The sequence below is a fragment of the Sorex araneus genome, chromosome 4, assembly GCF_027595985.1.
Source record: "Sorex araneus isolate mSorAra2 chromosome 4, mSorAra2.pri, whole genome shotgun sequence".
In the NCBI taxonomy this organism is placed as follows: Eukaryota; Metazoa; Chordata; class Mammalia; order Eulipotyphla; family Soricidae; genus Sorex; species Sorex araneus.
Genome location: NC_073305.1, coordinates 193,591,582 through 193,615,168, shown reverse-complemented (window position 1 = coordinate 193,615,168; position 23,587 = coordinate 193,591,582). Strand labels below are relative to the sequence as shown.

The 23,587-nt window shown below is 51.8% G+C and overlaps 1 protein-coding gene across 3 annotated transcripts in view; it reads left to right on the top strand.

The window, feature by feature from the left end:
* Nucleotides 1-5,918: 5,918 nt before the first annotated feature.
* Nucleotides 5,919-23,587, top strand: part of USP42 (ubiquitin specific peptidase 42) — a 38,480-nt gene continuing 20,811 nt past the window's right edge. The window contains exons 1-5 of one of the 3 annotated variants that reach the window (XM_055135327.1): nt 5,919-6,063; nt 7,204-7,293; nt 10,061-10,310; nt 14,785-14,985; nt 23,400-23,510. In XM_055135327.1, coding sequence (XP_054991302.1) covers nt 10,070-10,310; nt 14,785-14,985; nt 23,400-23,510 — 553 coding nt within the window. In that variant the 5' untranslated portion in view covers nt 5,919-6,063; nt 7,204-7,293; nt 10,061-10,069. The remainder of the gene's footprint in view (nt 6,064-7,203; nt 7,294-10,060; nt 10,311-14,784; nt 14,986-23,399; nt 23,511-23,587) is intronic. The other 2 variants (XM_055135324.1, XM_055135326.1) reach the window with 2 other exon arrangements.

Below are 23,587 nucleotides of genomic sequence, written 5' to 3'. Positions count from 1 at the left end.
TGAATGCAAAGCCAGGAGTAACCCCTGTGCATCGCCAGGAGTGACCCAAAAAGAAAAAAAAAAAAAGAAATCAGTCTCATATCAATGGTCAGGTCAGGTTTTCTATCTACAAACGTGCTTTATTACTAAATCTGAGTTGAGAGTAGTTTTTTGAGAGTATTTTTTAAATTACGTACTGTGTTGTATGGTGTCGAAGGCCTTTCCTTCATCACATGGGGTAGTTGTGTAGCTCTACTTAAAAAATTTTTTTGTTACGGTTCTGTGATTTACAATACCGTTATTGGTGGTTTCCTGTGCACATAATTCTTTGGTTTTGGTTTTGGGGCCACATGTGGTGCTGCTGCTTTTTGAGGGTTACTTCCAGCTGTGTGCTCAGGGGTTATTCCTGGCTCTGCACTCAGGAATTACTCCTGGTGGTGTTTGGGGGACCATATGGGATGTCAGGGATTCAATCTGGGTCAGTTGCATGCAAAGCAAAGCCCCTACCCACTGTACTATCAATATGGGTGCTCTAACATATATTTTATTTTTTTAACATATATTTTAGAAGAATTAATGCCAATCCTTCGCAAATACTTCCAGAAAAATTTTTAAAGGGGGCTATACTTTAAAATTCTTTCAAGTACAATTAATTTCCTGTATATAGGAAAATACAAGTATTTTGGTGGGGGGGGCAAGCAATGCTCAGGAACCATTTCTGGTGGGGCTTGAGAGACCATATGGGATGCCGAGGATCAAACCTGGGTTGGCTGTATGCAGGCAGATGCCCTATCCACTGTACTATTGCTCTGGCCCCAGTATAAATCTTTTTATTTGATCCAGGGAAATACTGACAATCATGTATTTTCAATTAATTATTAACATGACTTTCCCAACTTACCTTTGGCCACACCCAGCAGTATCTGAGTGTCTCTCCCGTCACAGTTCTTGGGGGTTGCTACTGGCTGTGGCAGGGTCTGAACTGGGCTCTTGAAGCCAACGCACCCGCCTCACCTTTGAGCCATCTCCCTAACCTCTTCCTCTTTCTTGTTTGCTTTTTGGGTCACGCCTGGCTGTGCTCAGGGCTTTCTCCCGGCTCTGCGCTCAGGGATCACTCCTGGTGGGGCTTGGAGGACCATGTGGTGCCAGGACTTGAACCCAGGCTGGCTGCGTGCAAGGCAAGTGCCCGCCCTGCTCAGTACTATCACTCTGGCCCCTTCTTTTTTTAAAAAAAAAAATTATTTTATTTTTACAAAGTTGTTCACAAAAATTCATTACACTTAATATTCGAACACCAATACCACCACCATTGCACTTCGCACCACCATATTTCAAATGTTTCCACCCCACGTCCCAAACCGTGCCCCCCCAAAGCAGAACCGAAACAATGAATTTTATAGTGCTTGTTATGAATAATCTGCTAAAAGATGGTCCAATAAAGTTTCCTTAGAGGAAAGTGTGTGGAGATTATTGTATTTCATCCTGGGGCCATTACGCCCTCAGACGTGCTGCTCTTGGTACATCAGTGCTGTAGATTACAAGAGGTCGCGTGACCACAATAGCAGCCGCGTGCTCCAGGGATTCTAAAATTTAGAATGATTCTACAGCAGATTCCTCATGGGTGAGGCTCGTCCAAGCCTGTGGAGAGCGGCCGTGAGCAAGGTGGCGATTGAATACTGGAGGTTTTCGGCTGCCGGGGCTCTCTTGGGGCGGGGAGGGGTCTCACCCGCCCTCCTCCCAGTTGCCGCGGTGAAGACAGCTTCCAGCCCCTCCTTTACACTTTAAAAATCTATTTCTTTCACTAACTTATTATTTAAAATATAATAGAACTTCAGGGATTTTTCTTAAGACCTTACCCCCATTAAAGTTGTACTTTTTTTATTGTTCTTTTGGGCTCCACCCAACTGTGTTCAGGGATCACTCCTGGTGCAGCTCAGGGGAACCTACAGGGTGCTGGTGTCCGGTCAGCTGCTTACCTGCTGTACTATCTGGCCCGAAGTTGTAAGTTTTTGTTTTTGTTTTTTTGTGGCACACCCAGTGGTGCTCAGGACTTCCTCCTGGTTCTGGGCTCACAGGTTACTCCTGGTGTGCTCGGGAGACCATATAGGGTGCTGGGTATCTAACCTGGGTTGGCCATGAATAAGGCAAGAGCCCTCGCTGCCGTGTTATCACTTTGGCCCCACGTAATATTTTTTCTCATTTGTGAGGTCAGTGAGTGAATGCAGTATGGTTCAATATTGGACCAATTTGTCAGTGTAATAAGCCGCGTAAGTAGGTTGAAGAGAGAAATAAACAAACAACTCCAACCTCACAATCATGTCAATGTATACAGAAAAGGCACTTGGTAAAATCTGACCCGGTGGACACCATAGGGTCCATACAGCAGGAAAGGCACTTGCTTTCCCAGGGGTGATCCCTGAGTGCAGAGCCAGGAGTAAGCCCTGAGCACCACCAGGTGTGGCCTCGAAAACAAAACAAACAACACAAGTAGAGCTAAAACCACATAGCTCCGAGGAGAAAACACAGGAGCAGGTTTTTATTTGTTCACAAGATAATTTGGCACTGGTCTCTCTCTGTTTTGAATCTCAGTCTTTTCCTCTGTGCTTAGGAACTGCTCCTGTGACAGTGCTCAGTGTGCCAGGTGTTTCACAATCTCTTTCCAATGTTTTCTTCCTGCACCCCCATCCTAGAAGTTGACCCCCTAATCTTGTGCCATAACTGCCCATTTATGCTTTTTTTTTCTTTTTGGGTCACACTCAGCAATGCTCAGGGGTTACTCCTGACTCTACACTTAGGAATTATTCCTAACAGGGCTTGGGGGATCATATGAGATGCCAGGGATCGAACCCAGGTCGGCCATGTGCAAGGCAAATGCCCTACCCCCTGTATTACTGCTCCGGCCCCCCCATTTATGCATTTTTCACCTGTGGTCCCTTGGAATATCGACTGTGGAATATAGCCACAAGTAAGCACACATTTGCTTCCCGGCATTGGTTTCTCATAGAACACCAAAAATCAAAACCAGAAGAAAACACAATAAATTGTGCTTTATTAAACCTTAAAAACTTTGGGACTGAGAGAAGAGATAGTTCAGGGAGCTTCTCACGCTGGAGGCCTGGGTTGAAGATCCAGTTCCACATGGTTCCCCGAATACCATGCTGGGAGAAACCCCTGGTGTGTCCGCCCCCTGCTCTCCACTGAGAGGAAAGATCTGGAATTAGTGGAATGAGGCCCGGAAACCTGGGCAGGAAGGACTGTTTTTTTTTCCCCACTATCTACAAACATAGCAAATCTGTCCCAAAATTTGGACTGAAGCAGCTTCTGGTCTGGAAGCCCAATTAACAAAGCTTCCAGGTGCTGGAGTTGGTACAGCAGCCAGGGCAGGGGCAGGGTAGGTCACCAGCACCATATGCGGTCCCTTGAGCCCCACCAGGGGCAGAAGCAAGTCCTGGGCCCAAACCACCACCACCACCACCTCAAAATAAATAAATAGATAAATACTTGCAGAGCAAGGCGGGGGCAGACTCTCCAGGCAGGAAAGCCCGCCCCAAAGTAAGAAACCCCGTTTTGGGGCAACAGGTTGCAATTTAGATTTCCGAACTATAGAAATTTACCGTGGAGGAGCAAGTACGGGTGCACACAGCAAACCCTGCACCCCGACCCTCCTCTGATACAGGAGGCTGTGGTGAGAGGAGATATCCAGCGGTGGGGCTCTGACCCGCACTGGCCCTGTGCGGGTAGCACTGCGGGCCACCAGATTGGATCAGAAGCTCCATAGTAACAGGCCCGCGGGCGGGGTCAATCCTGAGCGAGCTCCGCCCCAGCAGAGGCCAACTGTGTGAAGACCTGCCCCGGCGAAACGCCCCAAACCTCCAAGATCAGCGAGGGCCTGGCCTGCAGTGCAGCTCTGCTCACAGCTGGGAGGAGAGACACCCCCAGTGGGTAGGGCCTCGCGCGTGGCTGACCCTGGTTTAATCTGCAGCACCACACAGGGCCTCCCGGCACTGCCAGGAGTGATCCCTGAATAGCCCTGGCTGCACCGCCCCCAGAGCAAAAGAGACAAGCCAAAAGGATTCCTAGGAGGACGCAATGGGGACTCCTTTTCCCGTCCGGTTCCCAGGTGGGAGCTTCCACACTGCCCACCTGTGCCCTGGGGCCTGTTCAGACTCTTCCGGAGTTCTTCCAGGCACACCCACCCCCCAGACGTAACGATGCCGCTGTGATTCCCCAGCTCTTTTATTATTTCGCTGTCCCTGTCACCCAGGCGCTGGGTCGCACTGAACAGGCACTTTGCTGCCGGTGCCACGCGGGGCCTTGGGTCCACGTCGAGGCCGGTCAGGAGCACCAAGCTGGTCCCAACGGTAGCCCGGGTCCTTCCCGGTGAGAAGGCGTCAAGGGCATCCCCGCCAGCCCACAGCTGTCTGAAGCAAGGGGGCAGCTGGGAGTTATCAGGCTCAGCTACTCTTGGCTACTCACGACCGACCGTTGGAGTGGGGGCTGGGGGCGGGGCGCGCCCCGGGTGCTGGGACAGTGGGAGGGGCACGGACACACCCACTCAGGCTCCCTAAGTGCCCCGAGGGCGAGGAAAAGCCAGTTTATGTGGCCAGTCTTCTGCTCTATGATTACGCTCGCCTGGGGAGAGGTAGAGCCCCAGGAATCCGCTGACTTCCTGAAGGCCGTTTAGCTCAGGGGCGCGCGGCTGTTCCCCGCGGGGGGCAGAGCCCAGTCTTGGACAAGCCGCACTCACGAGGATGGAGCCCTGTGCGGAAGAACCAGGCATTTCTGGTTCTGTTTTGCTTCTCCTCCACCCTCAAACCCAACGGTCTGAGCGCAGCTTGCGGGATTGCTAGGGGGGAGAACTCCAGGGAACAGGTGGGGTTTGGTGTGATGCTGGGGGTCCAACTCAGGGCTCATGCACGCAAGGCAAGCGCTTGACCACTCGGCCACCTCCCGCTGGGCCAAGTTTTGTTTATAATTCCCTTTTCTGCCCAAGCGACCGAACGGGGCGGAGAGAGCTCCACGGGCTAAGCACATTCCCTGAATGCGGGAGACCTGGATTTGATTCTCCGCACGGCATGGACACCACCCTCCCGCCCCTCTGCCAACACTGCCTGGAACGGACCCTGAGCACCAAACCCAGAGTAGTTCCTGAACCGCACGCGGTGGCTCTCCCCGCAACCGCACAACCCCCCCCCGAAAAAAAAATAAGTAAAAGCGGGGACATTTGGTCAACAGCATGTGACATTAGATGCCACAGCGTTTTGAAAGAGTCCGATGCTCAGGTGGCTCTGACGGATGCGGCTGTTGGTCCTCGCGGGGAACCCTTGGGCAAGGCAGGCCCTTTCCGGAGTCCCGAAGAAGGGGTCAGCGGCAGTGGACCGCTGGGAGCGTGCGGGCGGGACGGCGGGCGGTCCTTAAGCCCGCGGGGCCTCTGAGCGGGACGAGAGAGGGTGGCGGTGCCGCTGCGGTTCAAACCCGCTCTCCCGGCGGCCCGCAGTGGAGACGGCACGGCCAGCGCCCTTCTGCCGCCCCGGAGACGCTCACGGACGCTGGCGAGCCGGACACTCCGGCGGAGGCCAGCCGGGCGCAGGCCGGGTCCGGAGGAAGATGCTCCGCGCTCCCGAACCCGGCCCGGGCCCGGCGCGGCCGAGGAGGCGCCCGGAGCAGCTGGAGCGCAGACACGCGGCGCGGCCCGCGCGCCCGGCGGGGCGGGGCCTCGGCCCCACGGCCCGGCCAATCAGCGCGCGGCTTGCGTCGGCGCCCGGCGCTCCAGTGACGCGCGCGCCCGCCCGAGCCCGCGGCGCTGGGACGCCGGCCCCTCCCGCGCGGGCCCGGCCCGTTAGCTGCGCCCGCGCCTCTGCGCGACGGCCCCTGGGCGGCGGCGCGTGCGGGCGCGGCCCTGGCGCGCCCCCTGGCGGCCCGGCGGGGCGCTGCGGGCGCGGCGCTGACCCGGAGGCGGCGGCGGGGGTGCCCGGATGGAGGCACGTCATTGTCCCCCGCCGGGCGGCTGGGCTGTGTGCGGCGGCGGCGGCGGCGGCGGCGGCGGCGGCCGAAGGGGATGGAGCGAGCGCCGAGCCGGCTCAGGTAAGCGCCCGCCTCCCTCCCGCCCGCCGCCGGCCGGCCGGGGCCCCGCCGAGCGCCGCGCCCGCCTCGGCCGCCGCCGGCCCGGCCGCCCCGCAGCCGGCGCGGCCCGGCGGGGGCCGGCGCGGCCCCCCGCCCGCCGCCCCCTCCGCAGCCCGGGGCCGCCCGGGGACCCCGCGGCGCCCGGGGCCCGCCGCCGCCCGCCCGGCCCGGCCAGGCCGCTGGGGAGGGGGCGGCGGCCGCGGCGGCCGGGCGGCGCGCGCGCGGGGCGGCGCGGGGAGGCCGGACCCCCCGGGTTGCCATGGACACCGGCCTCCCGCCCCCACCGGCCCCCGCCCGCCCCCTCGGGCCGCGGGCCGGGCCGGCCGGGCGGCTCCGGGACGGCCCGGGTGGGCGTGTGCCGGGCCGCGGTGCCCGCCGCCCCCCGCGTGGCCGCCGCGCCCGCCCCCCGGAGCCCCCCGGGCGCCCGCGCGGGCCCGGCCCCCGCCCCCGGCCGCGTCGCCCGCTGTCCGAGCGCCCACGCCGGCCGCCGGCGCCGGGGCCCGAGCGGCGTACCTGCCTGAGGTGGGGCGGGCCGGGGGGCGCGGCCGGGGGGCGGCGGGCGCGGTGGCCGGGGTCCCGGGCCGGGGGGCGGGGGCGCGGGCGGGCGCGGGCGAAGTTTTCCGATCGGGGACTTTCACCCCGCGCTCATGAATGCGGCGCGGTGACTTTTGTTGAATGGCCCTTTCATGCCCGGGAGGCCGCGGGGCCGACTGCGGACGGGGGACACGCCGGGGGCGGAGAGAGAAGACCCGGGGAGCGGTCCCTCTCGGGGGGCGCCGCGCGGGCCTGGGGGCCGGGCCGCGAGTTCCAGAGCGGCGGCGGCGCGCTCCTGCCCGCGGCGCTCATTCAAAGCGCACCCGAGGAGAAGAATAATCAGTTTCGCTTAATTGTTTTTATTTGGGATCAGTTTCACTTTCTCTTCCCTGTCATTGGAGTGGGCCGCCCGGGTCCGCAAAGGTTGGAGCCCAGGTGGTGTGGTTTGGGCCGCTCTGAAAGTCCCGAAAGTCAACGGAGTGTCTTTTTGGTTTTTTTTCCTCTGTTTTTAAAGGTGGTCTCTTTTTCAAGGCTTTCTTTTTCTTTTTCTTTTTTTTCTCTTCCAAGTGGCGATGCTACAAGAACGCGGATTACATTGTTTATAAAGAAGAAAGAGTGTAACACTTTTTTACTTGTTTTGCTATTTTTAACCTCAAGGTATGTGGAGTACCACAGTGTTTAGTGATTTTCTTCTAAATATGAAAAAGAATGGTGCGGTGCGGTGCGGCGTTTGGTCTCGGGGGAGACACCGTGTGAGGGACTGAGAGTGTTCAGACTTTTGAATGAAAGATTGTACTTGAAGCAAAGGAGACATTTGTCAACTCAGTTCATCTCATTCCTCCACGCACAGCCAGCCAACCCTGATTTCCCTGCTGGGGTTCTTTCTTTTTTGAACGTGCTTTTGTAACTTTTCCACATATCACCAGAAGATGTTGAAAGGAGTTTTAATTTACATTGAAGTATTTGGCTAACTGCCCCGAGGTTAACAACAGTGCTGTTTAGACGCCTGAGAGAAGAGACAGCGCTGTGACGCTGTGACCTCCGGGTCACTGTCTCTCTCCAAATGCAGTTAGGTCCTGGGTGCGTCCTGAGCCCACGCAGGGATGCAGGTGAGATGTGGTCCGAGCTAGGTTTGATCCCGGCACTGGGGGGTTGGGGGTGGGGAAGCAAATAAAGCACACTCAGTGGTTTGATTATAGAGATGAAGAATGGGTTTTTTGGGTTGTTTTCCCAAACTTTAATACTGTATCTTGTTATTTTTTCCACTTAAGATTCTCTCCCCCACCCCCCAAAAAGGTAACTGGAACCAGTTAAATGGTTTTATTTGGTCAGTTGTTAATGATTGTCCTGAAAGAATGTTTATTTTGGGAAAATCAGGTTTTTGTGATTTAAGGTTACCCTGAAGCCTTTAACGGTTCCTTATTCCTCTATTTTGGTGGGTTTCTATCCTTTTATCCTCCCCCAGCTGGGGTGCTGTGTTTTCTCTTGACTATCAGAGGAGGGAAGTATAAACTTTATTTGGGTAATATGGCTCAAGCTTTCTTCCCAAACGAAAGCTTTCGTTTTTGAAGAGAGAGTATGGTGGGGAGGACGCTTGCCTTGAACAATCCCTAGCACACTATATGGTCCCCTGAGCATAGCGGGTGTCACCCCCAAAATGAAACATGTGAGCATGCAGTGCCAGCAGTGTTTTTACTAAATTGAAAAAGATTTTTTTAAATGCAGCACCTTTTAGGTTATTCCTAATGGATAATTGTCTAAGGACCCAATGAGAGACTATATAAAAATTGGTCCTAAAAGTAAACCCAAGTTCCTTTGTAGCTCCAGAATTCCTTCCTCCCTCCAGCTGCTGAGGCCTGTAGGGAAAGCTTCTCCTGGCCAGGTGGTGGATCCTGCAGAGCAACAAGTGGAAGGGCTGCCGGACTGCATGGAGACCAGGGGCTCAGCGGATGCAAGGGTTGTCTAGGAAAGGATCCAGAAGTATGAATGAATTGTGTGTGAGAGAGACAGACTGACTGACTTTGGGAACATACCGGCTTCTGCTTGGGAGCTACTCTTTGCTCAGTGCTCTGGTAGTGTTCTGTAGGGGGCTTGCAGTGCCAGGTACCAGGTTCGGGGCTCCTACTTGCAGAGGGCTTGCAAAGGGTTGGCATGACCTTTCATGCCACTTCAGTTCTTTGCAGAAATGGATTTAAATTGAGCGGTGGGAATGGAGACTGGTCGGAGGTAGAAGGAATGGAAGAAGGCGGAATTCCAGAAGCATCAGAGCTCAGGGACAGCATGTGGAGTGGGGTTAGGACTGTGCGGAGCGTTGCCAGGTCAGCTGGTGCCAAGAAGTGTCAGGGTGTGTGGGCATGCCTTGGAGCTTCCCTGACACAGTGGCTTCTCCACGTGGTGGGCACTGAGTAATTTAGGGGCAGGGAGCACATGGGATGCTGGGGATAAACCCAGGCCAACTGTATTCGAGGAGGTGGCCCAGCCACAGTCATGGGCGGTTTTGGACACATTCCTCAGAGGACTCTGATGGGGCCAGCATGGCCGCTCCGGCTGGCCCTTGAGCAGGTCCCGCGAGTCCTTTGATCTCTTCCCGTAGGTCCATTATGGGAATAAAGGTAGAGTGGGTCAGATTGAAATGCCTAGCATGTGAAAATGCTCAGTTAGTGAGCCTTCTAAGAGTTTAGGAAAGGATTTCGAGAAACTTATAATTAAGTACTTTTAGAACATGTATGTTCATTTGATGCCAGTAACCGCTTAGTACTTTCATTTGAAAAACCGCAGAAATGTGCCCATTCAGAGAAGCGCACTTCAGAGATGAAACTTCCAATAGGAGAAGAAAGTTTAATGTCATTTTTTGCACTTTTTACTCAAAATTAAAGATAAATTCTCTCTAAGGAATTATGTATGAGTTGAAAATCAGAATCTGAGGGGGCTGGAGAGATAGCACAGCGGGTAGGGCGTTTGCCTTGTACGCGGCCGACCCGGGTTCGATTCCCAGCATCCCATATGGTCACCCAAGCACCACCAGGAGTAATTCCTGAGTGCATGAGCCAGGAGTAACCCCTGTGCATTGCTGAGTGTGACCCAAAAAGCAAAAAAAAAAAAAAAAAAGAAAGAAAATCAGAATCTGAGTGCTTTAACATTCTAGTTGCTTAGAACTAGAGGGGCAATATTAATCAATGTACCAGTGTAAAAACTAAAGTATTTGATAGTGGGCTTGACATAGAATGAGAAGTTTATAGCAAATACCTCACTGAAGGTTTTGTAATAAAATTATTGCAAAGTGTTAGAAAACACTCTTGGTTTTATTTTGGGTCACTGCTTGAAAATATGAATGACTAGAATGATCTTGAGAATCTGACAATAATATCGAGCCAATTCCTTTTCTCACCTTCCCGAACAAATGTGTGCTTTCCGTCTTTTGCAGAGTTGAACAATGACCATAGTTGACAAAGCTTCTGAATCTTCAGACCCCTCAGCCTATCAGAATCAGCCTGGCAGTTCTGAGGCTGTCTCACCTGGAGACATGGATGCAGGCTCTGCCAGCTGGGGTGCTGTGTCTTCCTTAAATGATGTCTCAAATCACACACTTGCTTTAGGACCAGTACCTGGTGCTGTAGTTTATTCCAGTTCATCTGTACCCGATAAATCAAAGCCATCACCACAGAAGGATCAAGGTATGTAAGACTTCATAAGAGACAGACTTACTGCAGGAACTCCTGTCTGCGGTTCCTCCGAGGGCTTCTCTGCAACACGAGGTGCCATCTGAGTGACCAGCGGCATCAACAGTGTTTCATGAGCTTCTGTTGCTGCATCTTGGCGATTAATATCACCATGGTGTCTTCTAGTTACTCTAAAGTTTGTAGTTTTCTGTATTTTCTGATCCCCTCTCCCCACCTTGGCTTCAGGGATTAAGTTGAGGAACTCACACATGCAAGGCAGATGATCTTCCAAGACACACTCAACTATCCTCCTGGCCTTTTTTGTTTTTGTTTTTTGTTTTTGGCTTAACACCCAGTGGTTCTCAGGGCTTACTTCTCGCTCTGCACTTGGAGATCATAATCACTCCTAATGGGGTTGGGGGTACCCTATGTGGTGCCAGGAATTGAACCCAGGTCAGCAGGTGCAAGGCACATGCCCTACCCTCTGTATATCGCCCCTGCCGTATGTCTCCTGATTTTTTTTGGGGGGGAGGGCATATCCGGTAATGCTCAGGGGTTATCCTGGCTCTGCACTCAGGGATCACTCCTGGCAGTGCCGGAGGACAACATGAAGTGCCAGGGATCGAATCAGGGCTTGCCACATGCAGAACATGCACTTAGCCTGTGGAGCTATCTCTCTGGCCCTGCAGGTGGTTATCTTATGATCAGTGTTTTTTGTGAGGGGCCAGGGTTTGTTTAGCTGTGCTTGAAGGGACCGTGTGGTCCTTGGAACCAAACCACGGTCTGCCTCATGCAAGTGCCTCAACCACCTCACCATCTCTGTGACCCAAGGAATGCTGCTTGGGTTGATTTTGCTTGGGGACACATCCTGCCATACCCAGAGCTAACTTTTGGCTCTGTGAAAATCAGGGATTAATTCTTCGGATGCTCAGGGAACCATGTGTGGTGTCAGGGATAAAGCTTGTTTGGCAGCCTAACCTCGAGGCAAGCACCTGCCTGCTGTACTCTCTCTCCAACCTAGTTTTTTTGTGAGTGTTTGCTGTTGTAGTTTTTTTATTTGCCCATTTAAGATCATCTGTAGTTATATAGCTAGTTGAAAGATGGCTGATGGGGGCTGGAGCATTTACCTTGCACGCGGCCAATCCGGGTTTGATTTCTAGCATCCTATATGATCCTCTGAGCATTGCCAGGAGTAATTCATGAGTGCAAAGCCAGGAGTAACCCCTGTGCTTTGCCGGATATGACCCAAAATGCAAAAATTTATTTTAAGAAACTATCAAAGCAGTAACATTTGTTACAAGTCACCCAGATAAAATAAGCCACTGAGGGCAGAAGGATAGTACAGTGGGTAGGGCACTCGCTTTGCACATGGCTGACCCAGGTTCATTCCTTGGCATCCCACTGAGAGTGATTCCTGAGTAAGCCAGACAGCCAGGAGTAAGCCCTGAGCATTTCCAGGTGTGGCCAAGAAAAACCACGGACATTTTGTGTGGTGGAGGTGCACTCGGGGATGAGCTTGGGGACCTTGTGGTGCTGGGTCTTGAACCGCTCCAGCCCACAAAGCCATTCCCAGCCCAGCCTTTGCCACTTTTCCTGGGTACTTCTGAGATGTGGATCCTGAGGCTTTGAGAAGCCAGGGTGGATGGAGTTAGCTCCTGCTTGGAGCAGAGCAGAGGAAGCCAGGGTCGGGTGGCTGTGATGTGGGGAGTGCATGCTTTGCTGACTGCACAAACCACTTGACTGTTAACCATTGAGGGTGAGTCCTCGCCAGGCCTCACTGGGCTGGGTGCGAGTTCCCCACGGGAACTTTCCAGGGCTCTTGTCCCCCCTACTGACAAACTCGTTGCCCTTGTTCCGGTTTTACACTCTTGTTTTCCACCAGATGTAAGCACCCTTTTTCACATTAAATACTCATTGATATCAGCTAAGTAGAAAATCATGGATGATTTGGAACTTTTCTTTTCCTTTCCTTTTTTTTTTTTTTTTTTTTTGGTTTTAGGGTCCCACCTGGCGGTGCTCAGGACTTACTCCTGCTCAGGCTTACCTGGTGGGACTTAGGGGACCATCTGGGGTGCCAGGGATTGAACTTAGGTCAGCCACATGCAGGGAAATGCCTTACCACTGTACTATCGCTGCAAACCCTGATTTGGAACTTTCCAAAATAACTAGTTTCTTTCTTTATTTTATTTTTTTTCTTTTTGGGACCACACCCTAGGGATGCTTAGGGTTTACTCTTGTCTCTGCACTTAGGAATCACTCTTGGCAATACTTGGGGGACCCTGTAGGATGCCGGGGTTCGAACCCGGGTTGCCTGCTCACAGGCAGATGCTCCATCTGCTGTACTATCACCCTGGCTCCAATAAGTGGTTGTTGAGCTTCACCTGAATTCTGTTGGCATAAGCGTCACTAGTTTATACATATTAAAATAGGAACCTTTTTTATAACTATTTTTTGAGTTATAGGGCCATTTCCAGTGGTTTTTAGGGCTTACTCCTGGATCCATGCTTAGGGATCACTCCTGGTGGTACTTGGGGGACTATATGGGGTGCTCAGGATGGAACCAAGGGTGCTACTTGCAGAGCAGGTGACTTACCCCTGTCCTATCTCTCCAGCCCCTCTGGAAAAGTCCTTGAGACCATAGGGTCAGTGCTTAGGAGTGTGTCTGGTGGCACCACAGCCTGAACCTTAAGCCCGTTTTCTCACTATGGCAGAGGGGTGACACCCTCCTGGCCCTTCAGTGTGGTGCTCTTTTTTTTTTCTTTTTGGGTCACCCCAGCAATGCTCAGGGGTTACTCATGACTCTGCGCTTAGGAATTACTCCTGGCGGTGCTTGGGAAACCATATTGATTAAACCTGGGTCAGTCACATGCAAGGCAAATGCCCTTCCCGCTGTACTGTCGCCCTGGCCCATGTGTGGTGCTTTTATGGCATGTAAGGGCAGGGAGGGAGTTTATGGCAGGGCTCTGAGTGGGGTTCACACACAGGAGAAGCATGTGTGTTGGGTGAAGGGACTGGCTTCTATACATTCTCTTGAGCGTGTTCTTTCTTTTCAAACCTTTTTTGGGGTGTAGGGGAAAGGTGTGTCCCAGCAGCACAGGGGAGATATGAAGGCGACAGTTTGACAGTGAATCCTGCCATCTGGTACTGTGTACTCTCATATGCGTGTACGCACATATGCACACACTCATACATACATACAAGCACACACGCACTGACCGTGGTCTCTACCTGTTTGCTCCTTAGTGCCCCACTCCCAAAATCCATGACTTCAGAGTTCATTTATGAGTGTTTTGGTGTTTAGCTGAAGAATTAATAAGTTTTTTTCTGTTACATTTTATTTAAAAGCTTTTCTTTCTTTTCTGTTTCTTATAAAGACATTGTGGGTTACAGAGTTATTCACAGTTGAGTTCCAACATGGACCTCATCACCAGTGTCCCCTTTCCTCCTGCCCCCATCTCACAGCCTGCATTTTTCACAGGGATATTTTTTGGTTTGACTATTTGTTTTGTTTTTGGGGGCCATACCCAGCGATGTTCAGGATTAGTCCTAGCTTTGCACGCAGGAATCCCTCCTGAGAGGGTGAGGGACTGGATGGGATGCCGGATGAAGCCTGGGTGGACTGTGAGCCAAACAGGCACTCTACCTGCTCTACTATTACTCTGCCCCAGGGACACTAGGGCCACGCCTGGTAGAGCTCAGGGGACCATATGTGGTGCTCAGGATGGAACCCGGGTCAGCCGCAACACAAGTGCCCACCACAAGCATTCAGTCTCCGGCCCAGCAGACACATGCTTAAGTTTAGTTATCGTTTGGATCTTATGATTTAGATATATACATACACCACATCTCTGTATCACCAAAGGATTCTAAAAGTTAAAAACATAGCATCTTTTACTTATTTTCCTGACCGTGTCTGGCAGTGCTCAGGGGGCTAGACCTGGCTTTGTGTTGGGGGGTGGGGGTGGTCACTCCGGTGGTGCTCAGACCACCACGAGGAACTGAGGTCAGTCCTGAGCAGGGTATGTCCGCCACGCCACAGCACGCCTGCACACCCTGCGCACTCTTCTGCACACCCTGAAGTGTCTTTCATCTTGGAACCTTTTTGTCCTTGTGTCTGTTTAACAGGGAAGCTGATGGCTTAGCACCCCACCTTCTGGGTCCTGCCTTGTCCTTCTTGCCCGCTCTGGTCTCTAGTGATCATCTTTTTTTTTTTGGGGGGGGGGCTCACATCCAGCAATGCACAGCAGTTACTCCTGGCTCTGCACTCAGGAATTACCCCTGGCGGTGCTCAGAGGACCATATGATATGCTGGGAATCAAACCCAGGTCGGCCGCATGCAAGGCAAACACCCTACCCCCGTTGTGCTATCGCTCCAGCCCCTCTAGTGATCATCTTTAGGGCTCTGATCAGATTCACGTTGGATGAGTTGCAGGTCAGCCTCAAAAACATGCACGGGTTTTCTTTTTTAACTCTTGTCATCTTTCTCTAGCCCTAGGTGATGGCATTGCTCCTCCACAGAAAGTTCTTTTCCCATCTGAGAAGATTTGTCTTAAGTGGCAGCAAACCCACAGAGTCGGAGCCGGGCTCCAGAACCTGGGCAATACCTGCTTCGCCAATGCAGCCTTGCAGTGTCTGACGTACACGCCACCCCTCGCCAACTACATGCTCTCGCACGAACACTCCAAGACCTGTAAGTGCCCCACACTCGGCGGCTGCCGACCACTCCCCTTCCCCTTCCCTTTGAGCCGAAAGAGAAGACTTAAGCCAAGATTGTTAGGATCATGGAGAAGTTTGTGTATCCTTTTGAATCAGCAGTCAGACTCTGAGGAATTATATTCAAGTCTCATACAAAAGAAATTGATACCTCAGGGGCTAGAGTAGTACACCGGGGCAGGCGCTTGCTGAGTTCGGTCCCCGGCATCCCCAGAAGTGATTCCTGACTGCAGAGCCAAAATAAACCCTCAGCAACACAGGACGTGACCACAGATCAACAATACAGTTTTGTACCTGAGTCGATTTGTGAAGTTATTTAGAAATGTTTTGTCAGCATCTGGCATTTCTGAGCTCCCTTCCTGACTTTCTACGGTCCCTGAAATGACGGGTGCTGCCGGCCAGTGTCTTGGGCCTCGCTGGATGAAGAGCTCCTGCCCCAGAGGTTGGAGAGGTAGTACATGGGGAGTGTGCTGGCTTTGCACACTATATGTCCCCTGAGCCCGGCTAGAAGTGCGCCCTGAGCACACAGCCAGGAGTAAGCCCTGGGAACCGCCACTTTGACCCAAATACCAAAAGAGAAAAGTTAAAAAAAAAAAACCAAAAACCTCTGCCAAGGGCCGGAGTGACAGTACAGTGGGGAGGGCGTTTACCTTCTACGTGGCCAACTCAGGTTTAATTCCCAGCACCCCATATGGTTTCCCAAGCACTGCCAGGAGTAATTCCTGAGTGCAGAGCCAGGAGTAACCCCTGTGCATCGCTGGGTGTGACCCAAAAAAAGGAAAAATAAAAAACCCTCTGCCTCTCCTTGTAGCCCCCGTGGCTGGACTCCTCCCGGGGCTGCGGGCCTTGCTGGCCCATCTCTGGAAAACCATCAAGGACTTTCCCTTCAGCAGAAAGAGCTGTTTTCAATTGAAAGAGTCATTAATGGTTTTGTGTGTGTGTGTGTGTGTGTGCGCGCGCGCGCTCGTGCGCATACATGCATGTGTGCATATGTATGTGTGTTCAGATGCTATTTAGTAATTACCAGCCTCATGTTTTATTTTTGAATAGTTGTTTATTTAATGGATAATTTACTATGGTTCCTATAAAACTCTCCCCAGAAAGAAAATAATACCTATAAAAAATTTGGAAAGTAGGAATTTTAAAGAAAACAGGAAAATTACTTAGAATCTCTCTGCCTAGAGGTATTTATTTTTATGTCTAGTAGTTTTAAATTATAGGGACTGGAGCAATAGTACAGTGGGGAGGGCGTTTGCCTTGCATGTGGCTGACCCAGCTTTGATCCCCAGCATCCCATATTGTCCCCCAAACACCACCAGGAGTAATTCCTGAAGTGCAGAGCCAGGAGTAACCCCTGAGCATCACCAGGTATAACCCCAAAAAATAAACAAACAAAAAAGTAGTTTTCAATATTCTCTCCCTTTCTGAGCCCGTGACTCAGCCCCGACAGACAGCTTTTTCTCACTTCTGTGCTTAATGAGAGGAGGGTGTGAGTAGAAACAGCAGTAGCACCTGGATGGCAAGATGAGAAGTCCATTGGGGTGGAGATGAGTACTTGAGGAAGGTGCTGGCCTTGCATGTGGCAGTCCTGGTTCAATCTTCTGTGGCATGTATGGTCCCTCAAACCCCTTATGAGTGATCCCTGAGGATCGATCACTCAGAAGTAAACCCTGAGCCTGGCCAGTGTGGCCCAGGAACAAAACAAAAATCAAATCAAAAATATTCAGATGCGCCACTGTTCAGAATTAGGGGCCTAGCTTACGCCATTGGCAGTTTCTGTTTTTCCAGCCTGATTGATATACCATAAATTGTACTTATTTAAAATATACAATGTGATTCATTCTGACATTTGTGTACACTTATGAAACAGTTACACTTAAGAAAGTGAATATATTGGGGCTGGAACGATAGTACAGAGTAGTGCATTTGTCCTGCATGCGCCGACCCAGGTTCAATCCCCAGCACCCTGTGTGATTCCCTGATCCTGCCAAGAGTGATTGAGTGTAGAGCCAGGAGTAAGCCCTGAACACATCCTGGTGTGGCCCAAGAAACAAAGTGATTATATTGATCCTTCCTTTGAAATTTGCCAGAGCTCTTTAGAAATCACTCTCGTCCCTCTGCTTCGACCACCACTGATACACTTTCTGTCCACACTAGGTGACTTTGGCTTATGTTTTGTAGAATATTACTTAGGTGGAATTATACGGTGCACATTCTCCTATTGCCTGCTTTCTTTCAGTCACCCAGACAGTTTAGGATTACCCATGCAGGTCACACATATCTATCATGGTTGCCGGGGTGTTGGGGGGCCCCCCTTCCCCATCCCCCATCTGTTGACAGAGACCGGTTGGGTGGTTTTTCGTCACGCCGCCGTCCTCCCCTACCACCCCCCCTGTGCTCAGGCATCACTTCTGGCATGGGATGCCAGGGACTGAACCTGGGTTGGCCGCCTGCAGAACAAGCCCTACCCTCTCTGGACCCTCGCTGCCCTTTTGACATGCATTTCCCTAATTAAGAAGCAGTGATGTCCTGCTTCTTAATCTTTTTTTTTTTTTTTTGCTTTTTGGGTCACACCCGGCGATGCACAGGGGTTGCTCCTGGCTCTGCACTCAGGAATTACCCCTGGCGGTGCTCAGGGGACCATATGGGATGCTGGGAATCGAACCCGGGGGGGTCGGCCGAGTGCAAGGCAAACGCCCTACCCGCTGTGCTATTGCTCCAGCCCCCCTGCTTCTTAATCTTGCTACTGTTTCCCTTGCTGTTTGGGCTGTTGTTATGAATGGGATTGTTCTCTCAATTTCTCCTCTTCCAACTCATAGTTTGCATCTGAAAATACAGTAGTTTATGTGTTGGTTTATGTTTCCTGGCACCTTTTTAGGGGGTTGTTTGGGCTCCATTCTGTGGTACTCAGAGCTGACTCCTGGCTCTGTGCTCAGGGGTCACTCCTGGTGGGGCTCAGGGAACCATATGAGGTGCCGGGGATTGAGCCTGGGTTTGACACGTGTAAGGCAAGCGCTCTACCCACTGTACTATCTCTCTGGCCCTGTATCCTGACATGTTATTGAACTCATTTCATTTTTTTTCTCCCCCCCACCTCTTTTGTTACCTTCAGCACTGCCCAGGGTTACCCTGGCTGCACTCAAGATTCACTCCTGAGGGATCATTCCTGGCGGGTTCCAAGGGCCACATGTGGTGCTGGGGGTTCAACTCTGGTCGGTTGATAATTCTGGCTTCATAGACCGAGTTCGGAAATGTTTTTCTATCTCTGATAATTCAGAAGCGTTTGAACAAGATGGGTATTATTCTTCAGACGGTTTCCAGTACTTAGTCATCAGTGTTCTGGGCCCTGCTGGACTTTGTCGCTTCTCTTTGTTCCGCGGGTGGTGCTCAGGGCCCTCAGGCCGCTCCCTGCCCTGTGCTGTGTGCGGGCTCCTGGTGGCTGGGGCCCTGTGGGGCCTTGGGCACTCTTGCTCCGGCCTGTGGAGCCAAGGGCTGCGGCTCTTGTGCTCCTACCCTTAGGGGCTTTGGCTACTGTTGCTTAGGATGCTCCAAGCTTTCTCTTCCATCTGGGCTCCGTGTTGGAGGGGTGTATGATTACAGAAACATGTCCTTTCCTCTAGGCTGCGCAGTTTGCATCTCTGTGTGGATAGCAGTGTTTTAGGGTTCTTTGTATCAGGTGTTTTATGATTCTTTGTATCAGTTTTCTGTTGTAACTTTCTTTCTTATACTTGTAATTTTTTGTTTTGCTTTGGAGCCACACCCTGTTGTGCTCCCAGGTCACTCCTGGAGGAGCTCAGGGGCCACCATAGTGGTGTTGGGGATTGAACTTGGGTCTGCCACATGCATGGCACATCCCTTACTGCACTCTCTCTCTGGGCCCTTTTTGCTTTGTTTTCTGTTTTTTGGAGGGGCACACCTGGCAGTGCTTGGGGGTTACTCGTGGCTCTGTACTAAGAGGTCACTCCTGGTCGGTGTGGGGTATGCTATGGGATCCTGGGGATTCTGCCCGGGCCAGCTGCATGCCAGGTGGGAGCCCTACCCACTGTACTACCTCTCTGGCCTTGAACTCTTATTTCTGATTTCATTTCCTTTTTGTTTGGGGCCCAACCCTGCTTGTGCTTGGGGTCATTCCCAAGCATGGAGGACCAGGCAGTACTGGGGACACTGTGGCCCGCAGAGCCTGCGCTCAGCCTCTTCTGCTCGCTTTCCAGCCCGTGCTTCTGATGATTTCTTATCAATTTTCTCTTTGATGAACCTAGTAAGATTTTTGTCTTTTCTTTAAAAATAAGGGCAGGCAGGGGCCGGAGTGATAGTAAAGCAGGGAGGGTGTGTGCCTTGCACACGGCTGACCTGGATTCGATCCCCAGCATCCCATACGGTCCCCCGAGCACCATCAGGAGTAATTCCTGAGTGCAGAGCCAGGAGTAACCCCAGAGCATCGCCAGGTAAGACCCAAAAAGCAAAATAAATAAGGGCAGGCCATCAGGGCCTTTCCTGGTAATATTTGGTGGTGGGGGGAGGTCATCAGGGTCAAAACAGTATTTGGGGGCCCATGTCATGCTGGAGAGTGAAGCCCGGGCCTCACCTATCCATGGCCTGTGCTCTACCCTTGTCACATCCCGCCCCTTCGCAGCGGGAGGCGCGTATCCCAGCTCTGCTCTGTCCATGAGCATTCTGCGCGCCTCAGGAGAGCAGAGAGTCCTCTTTGGAGTGGAAGCTTCTCTGCATATCTGTTCAGTCCATCTTTCCAGTGGCTTCGTTTAATGTTTTCATGTGTGTGGGGGGGTGTCTGTGTCCCCTCTCCCTGTTTGCTTCTGTCTTATAGATCACTTTCCCTGGTGATTCTTTTTTTGAGGGGTTGGGTGCACCCTGCAGTGTTTAGGGGCTACTCCTGGTGCAGTGCTCCAGGGTGGTTTCTGGCGGTACCCAGGGAATCATGGTGCTGGCGATGGGACCTGAGTTCTGGCACACAAAGCATGACTGTGCCCTAGTCCCTTGAGCCCTTTCTCTGGCCCGCCCTTGGTGATTCTTTTATTCTTTTTTTTTTCCTGTAAAATTTTCTCCTCCAGGGGCTGGAGCAATAGCACAGCAGGTAGGGCGTTTGCCTTGCATACAGCCGACCCGGGTTCGAATCCCAGCATCCCATATGGTCCCCCGAGCACCGCCAGGAGTAATTCCTGAGTGCAGAGCCAGGAGTAACCCCTGTGTATTACTGGATGTGACCCAAAAAAGCAAACAAACAAACAAAAAAACATTTTCTCCTCCAGAGTTTAATTTTGTGGTTACCATTACCCCACCATCGTTTTATAGTTTTTGTTGTTGTCATTTTGAAGGCACTGCCCACAACATTCAGGGGTTACTCCTGGCTCTGCACTTGGAATTACTCCTGGGGTGCTTGTGGGACCATATGTGATGCCGGGGATAAACCTGGGTCAGCTGCTGCCAGGCAAGTGCCCTCCCAGCTGTATTGTCCCTCCAACTCCCTCATATCATACTTTTTTAAAAAAGTTATTTTCCTCATAGGAGGTGCCTGCGCCACCTGGCGATTCTGGATATGGTGGTGTAAACCAGACACTTGAATCTTAGCTCAGTGGTTGGGGGCACTGGGCCACACCCAGGAGGCAAGAAGCCCGTGGTCTCAGGGATCAGACTCAGGACTTGGCACGTACGGGGCATGTGCTCGGCCTGTCACTGTATCACACGCATCTAAACACAGTCTTTGCTGCCGTCCAGACGTGTCCCCCGCACACAGGCTCTGCGTCCCTCCCCTCTGATCGCCGTCTCTCCCAGCACTTGTTCTGCTACTGGTCCCCTTGCTTGAGATTCGTGGTCTTTGGGCCTGGTGGCCAGACATGATTGCCTTTTTGAAAAAATTCCTATAAAAGTCATATTTGAATGATGTTGATTTGGGTGGGTAAAGAATTCTTGGCTGTCATTTTTTTCTTTAGTAGAATGAAACTTCCATTTCACTCTTTCCTAGTCTAGTTTCTCCTCAGAAGCTTGGTGAAAGGGACTTGCCCCCAGCCAGTTCACTGTTTCGTATTGAGTTTTGGTCATTTCACCTTGTTTTGCCTTAATTATTTATTTATTGGCTTTTTTGGTCACACCCGTTGATGTCAGGGGTTACTTTTGGCTCTGCACTCTGCAATTACTTCTGGCAGTGATCAGGGGACCATATGGGATGCCAGGGATCGAATCTGAGTTGGCTGTATGCAAGGCAAACGCCCTATAACCTTGATTTGTCTTAATATAGGTAATTTTGAAGAAAGAAATGTGTACATTCTGAGCTTTTTGGACATCTATGGTTGGTTCTAGCACAATGTGGGTTGTACTAGATTTACAATATTTTTGTTTTGTTTTTGGGTCACATCCAACTGTGCTCAGGGCTTGCTCCTGCCTCTGTGCTCAGGGATCGCTCCTGGCAGTGTGCTGGGACCGTATTGGGTATCGGATGGAATCCAGGTCAGATGCACACAGGGCAAGCACCTTACCCACTGTTCTGTCTCTCCGGCACTCCCATTTTGCTTTTGTTGTTAGGCCACACCCGGCAGGATTTAGGAGTTTTTCCTGGCTCTGTGCTCAAGAATCCCTCCTGGCAGGGCTCATGGGGCCATATGGGGTGCCTGGGTTTGAATCCATTGACCGAGTGCAAGGCAAACACTTTTCCTGCTGTACTATCTCTCTGATTCCCGAGATTTACAATATTGTTAATCATATTTAAAGTTCAGCGATAGGACAGCGGGGAGGGCATTTGCCTTGCACACGACCAACCAGATTCAATACGTGGTGTATCTTACATGGTTCCCCTAGCTCGTCAGGAATGATGCCTAAGCACTGAGCCAGGAGTAAGTCCTGAGCACTGCCTGGTTTGGCCCCAAAACCAAACAAAACCCAAAAAAACCTCAACCCTATGTTTCATGGGTCCGTCATTCCAGCCTACACCCTCACCAGCCAGTGTGCCCGGTGTCAATGCTGGCCTGACCCTGGACTCTGTTCCCTCGGCTGTCCTGGCCCACTTGACCTTGCAGTGGAGAGGGCTGGAGTGATAGTATGGCAGGGAGGGTGTTTGCCTTGTATGCAGCTGTCCCAGGTTCTATTCTCTGCACCCCATATGGTCCCCCGAGTATCATCAGGAGTAATTTATGAGTGCAGGGCCAGGAGTAACCACTGAGAATCACTGGGCATGACCCAAAAAAGGGGAAAAAAATCACCTTCCAGTGGAATTGTTTTGTTCTAGACTTTCTTCATTTTTTCTTGTCTTTTTCCTTCTCTTCCATTTGCATCTTTGCTATTACTTTGTCTTCAGCTTCTCTCTGAGATTGAGTCTCCTGGTCATGATTCACTGTGCTTTTCCCGCTATACCCAGTGTCTCTGGAAAGACTTGTTTTAACTTTCCCAGTCTTTTTGGTGCCGTCTTCGTTCTTCCTTTGACAGCAGGAACTGGCTGAGAGTCTTCTGGTGCTGAACCAGGCCTGCTCTTAGTTCCCGTGTCGCCTCCACCTCCCACTCCATCCTTAGGTCATTAGCGAGAGTGATGGTTTTCTTTGAGGAATTCCTTCTTACCATGTGTGCCTGTAGAAAGTGTCTTGCACACATCTGGGTATGCTTTTTTTTTGCTTTCCTGCAGGTAGTGCTGTGACGTTAGCGTTGGAATTCTCTTTTCAGGTGGGGTTGGGGGGAACCACACTAGGCCGTGTTGGGGGCAGCTCAGTGGATGATGTGGTTCTGGGAGTCAAGCCCTTGCCTCCGCTATGCAAGGCTATGCAAGGCTATTGTCAGGAGCCACCTCTCTGGCCTTGGAATCCCTGTTTCTGTGACTGACCAGGAAGCCCAGGAGAACCTTCTCTGGCAGGGGCTGGGCAGGCAGCGTCTCAGCGATCTTTGTTTGTTTGTTTTTGGCCACACCTGGCAGTGCTCAGGGCTTCCTCCTAGCCCTGCACCCTGGGATCACTCCTGATGGGGCTCAGAGCACCACATGGGGTGCCGGGCTTGGACTCAGGTCAGGTGTGTGCAAAGCAAGCACTTTAGCTGCTATCCTTTTGTAGATTCCTGGGAGCATCTCTTCCTGTCAGAAGCAGGGAAATACAAGGGGAAGTGTCTTTTCCCACAGAATGGTCACGAGTCTAGGCTTTGGCGTGAAACAGAGCACGGCTCGGGTGAGCCACTGACACCTCTTGGCACCATGCAGATTGCTAGCTCTGCCCCCATCTCCTGCCCGGAAAGCGCATGCACTGCGGACTCATCTTTTGGGTCTATTAGCAAAATTAAAAGTAAACAGAAGTCCAGGGTTGAGTGGCCAGCACGGTGCCCGTCCTCTTGCTTCAGGCATGTGCTCTCTCTTGGTGACATACAGACAACTAATTCGGAGAATTGTCATCTGTTCTCTTTCAGGCCATGCAGAAGGATTCTGCATGATGTGTACAATGCAGGCGCACATCACCCAGGCACTCAGTAATCCCGGGGACGTTATCAAACCCATGTTCGTCATTAATGAGATGCGGCGTAAGTACCAGCGATAGGAGTTTACGTGAGCATTTATTAGCTAATTGATCTTAATGGCCCACCTGGTAAAAGATGAG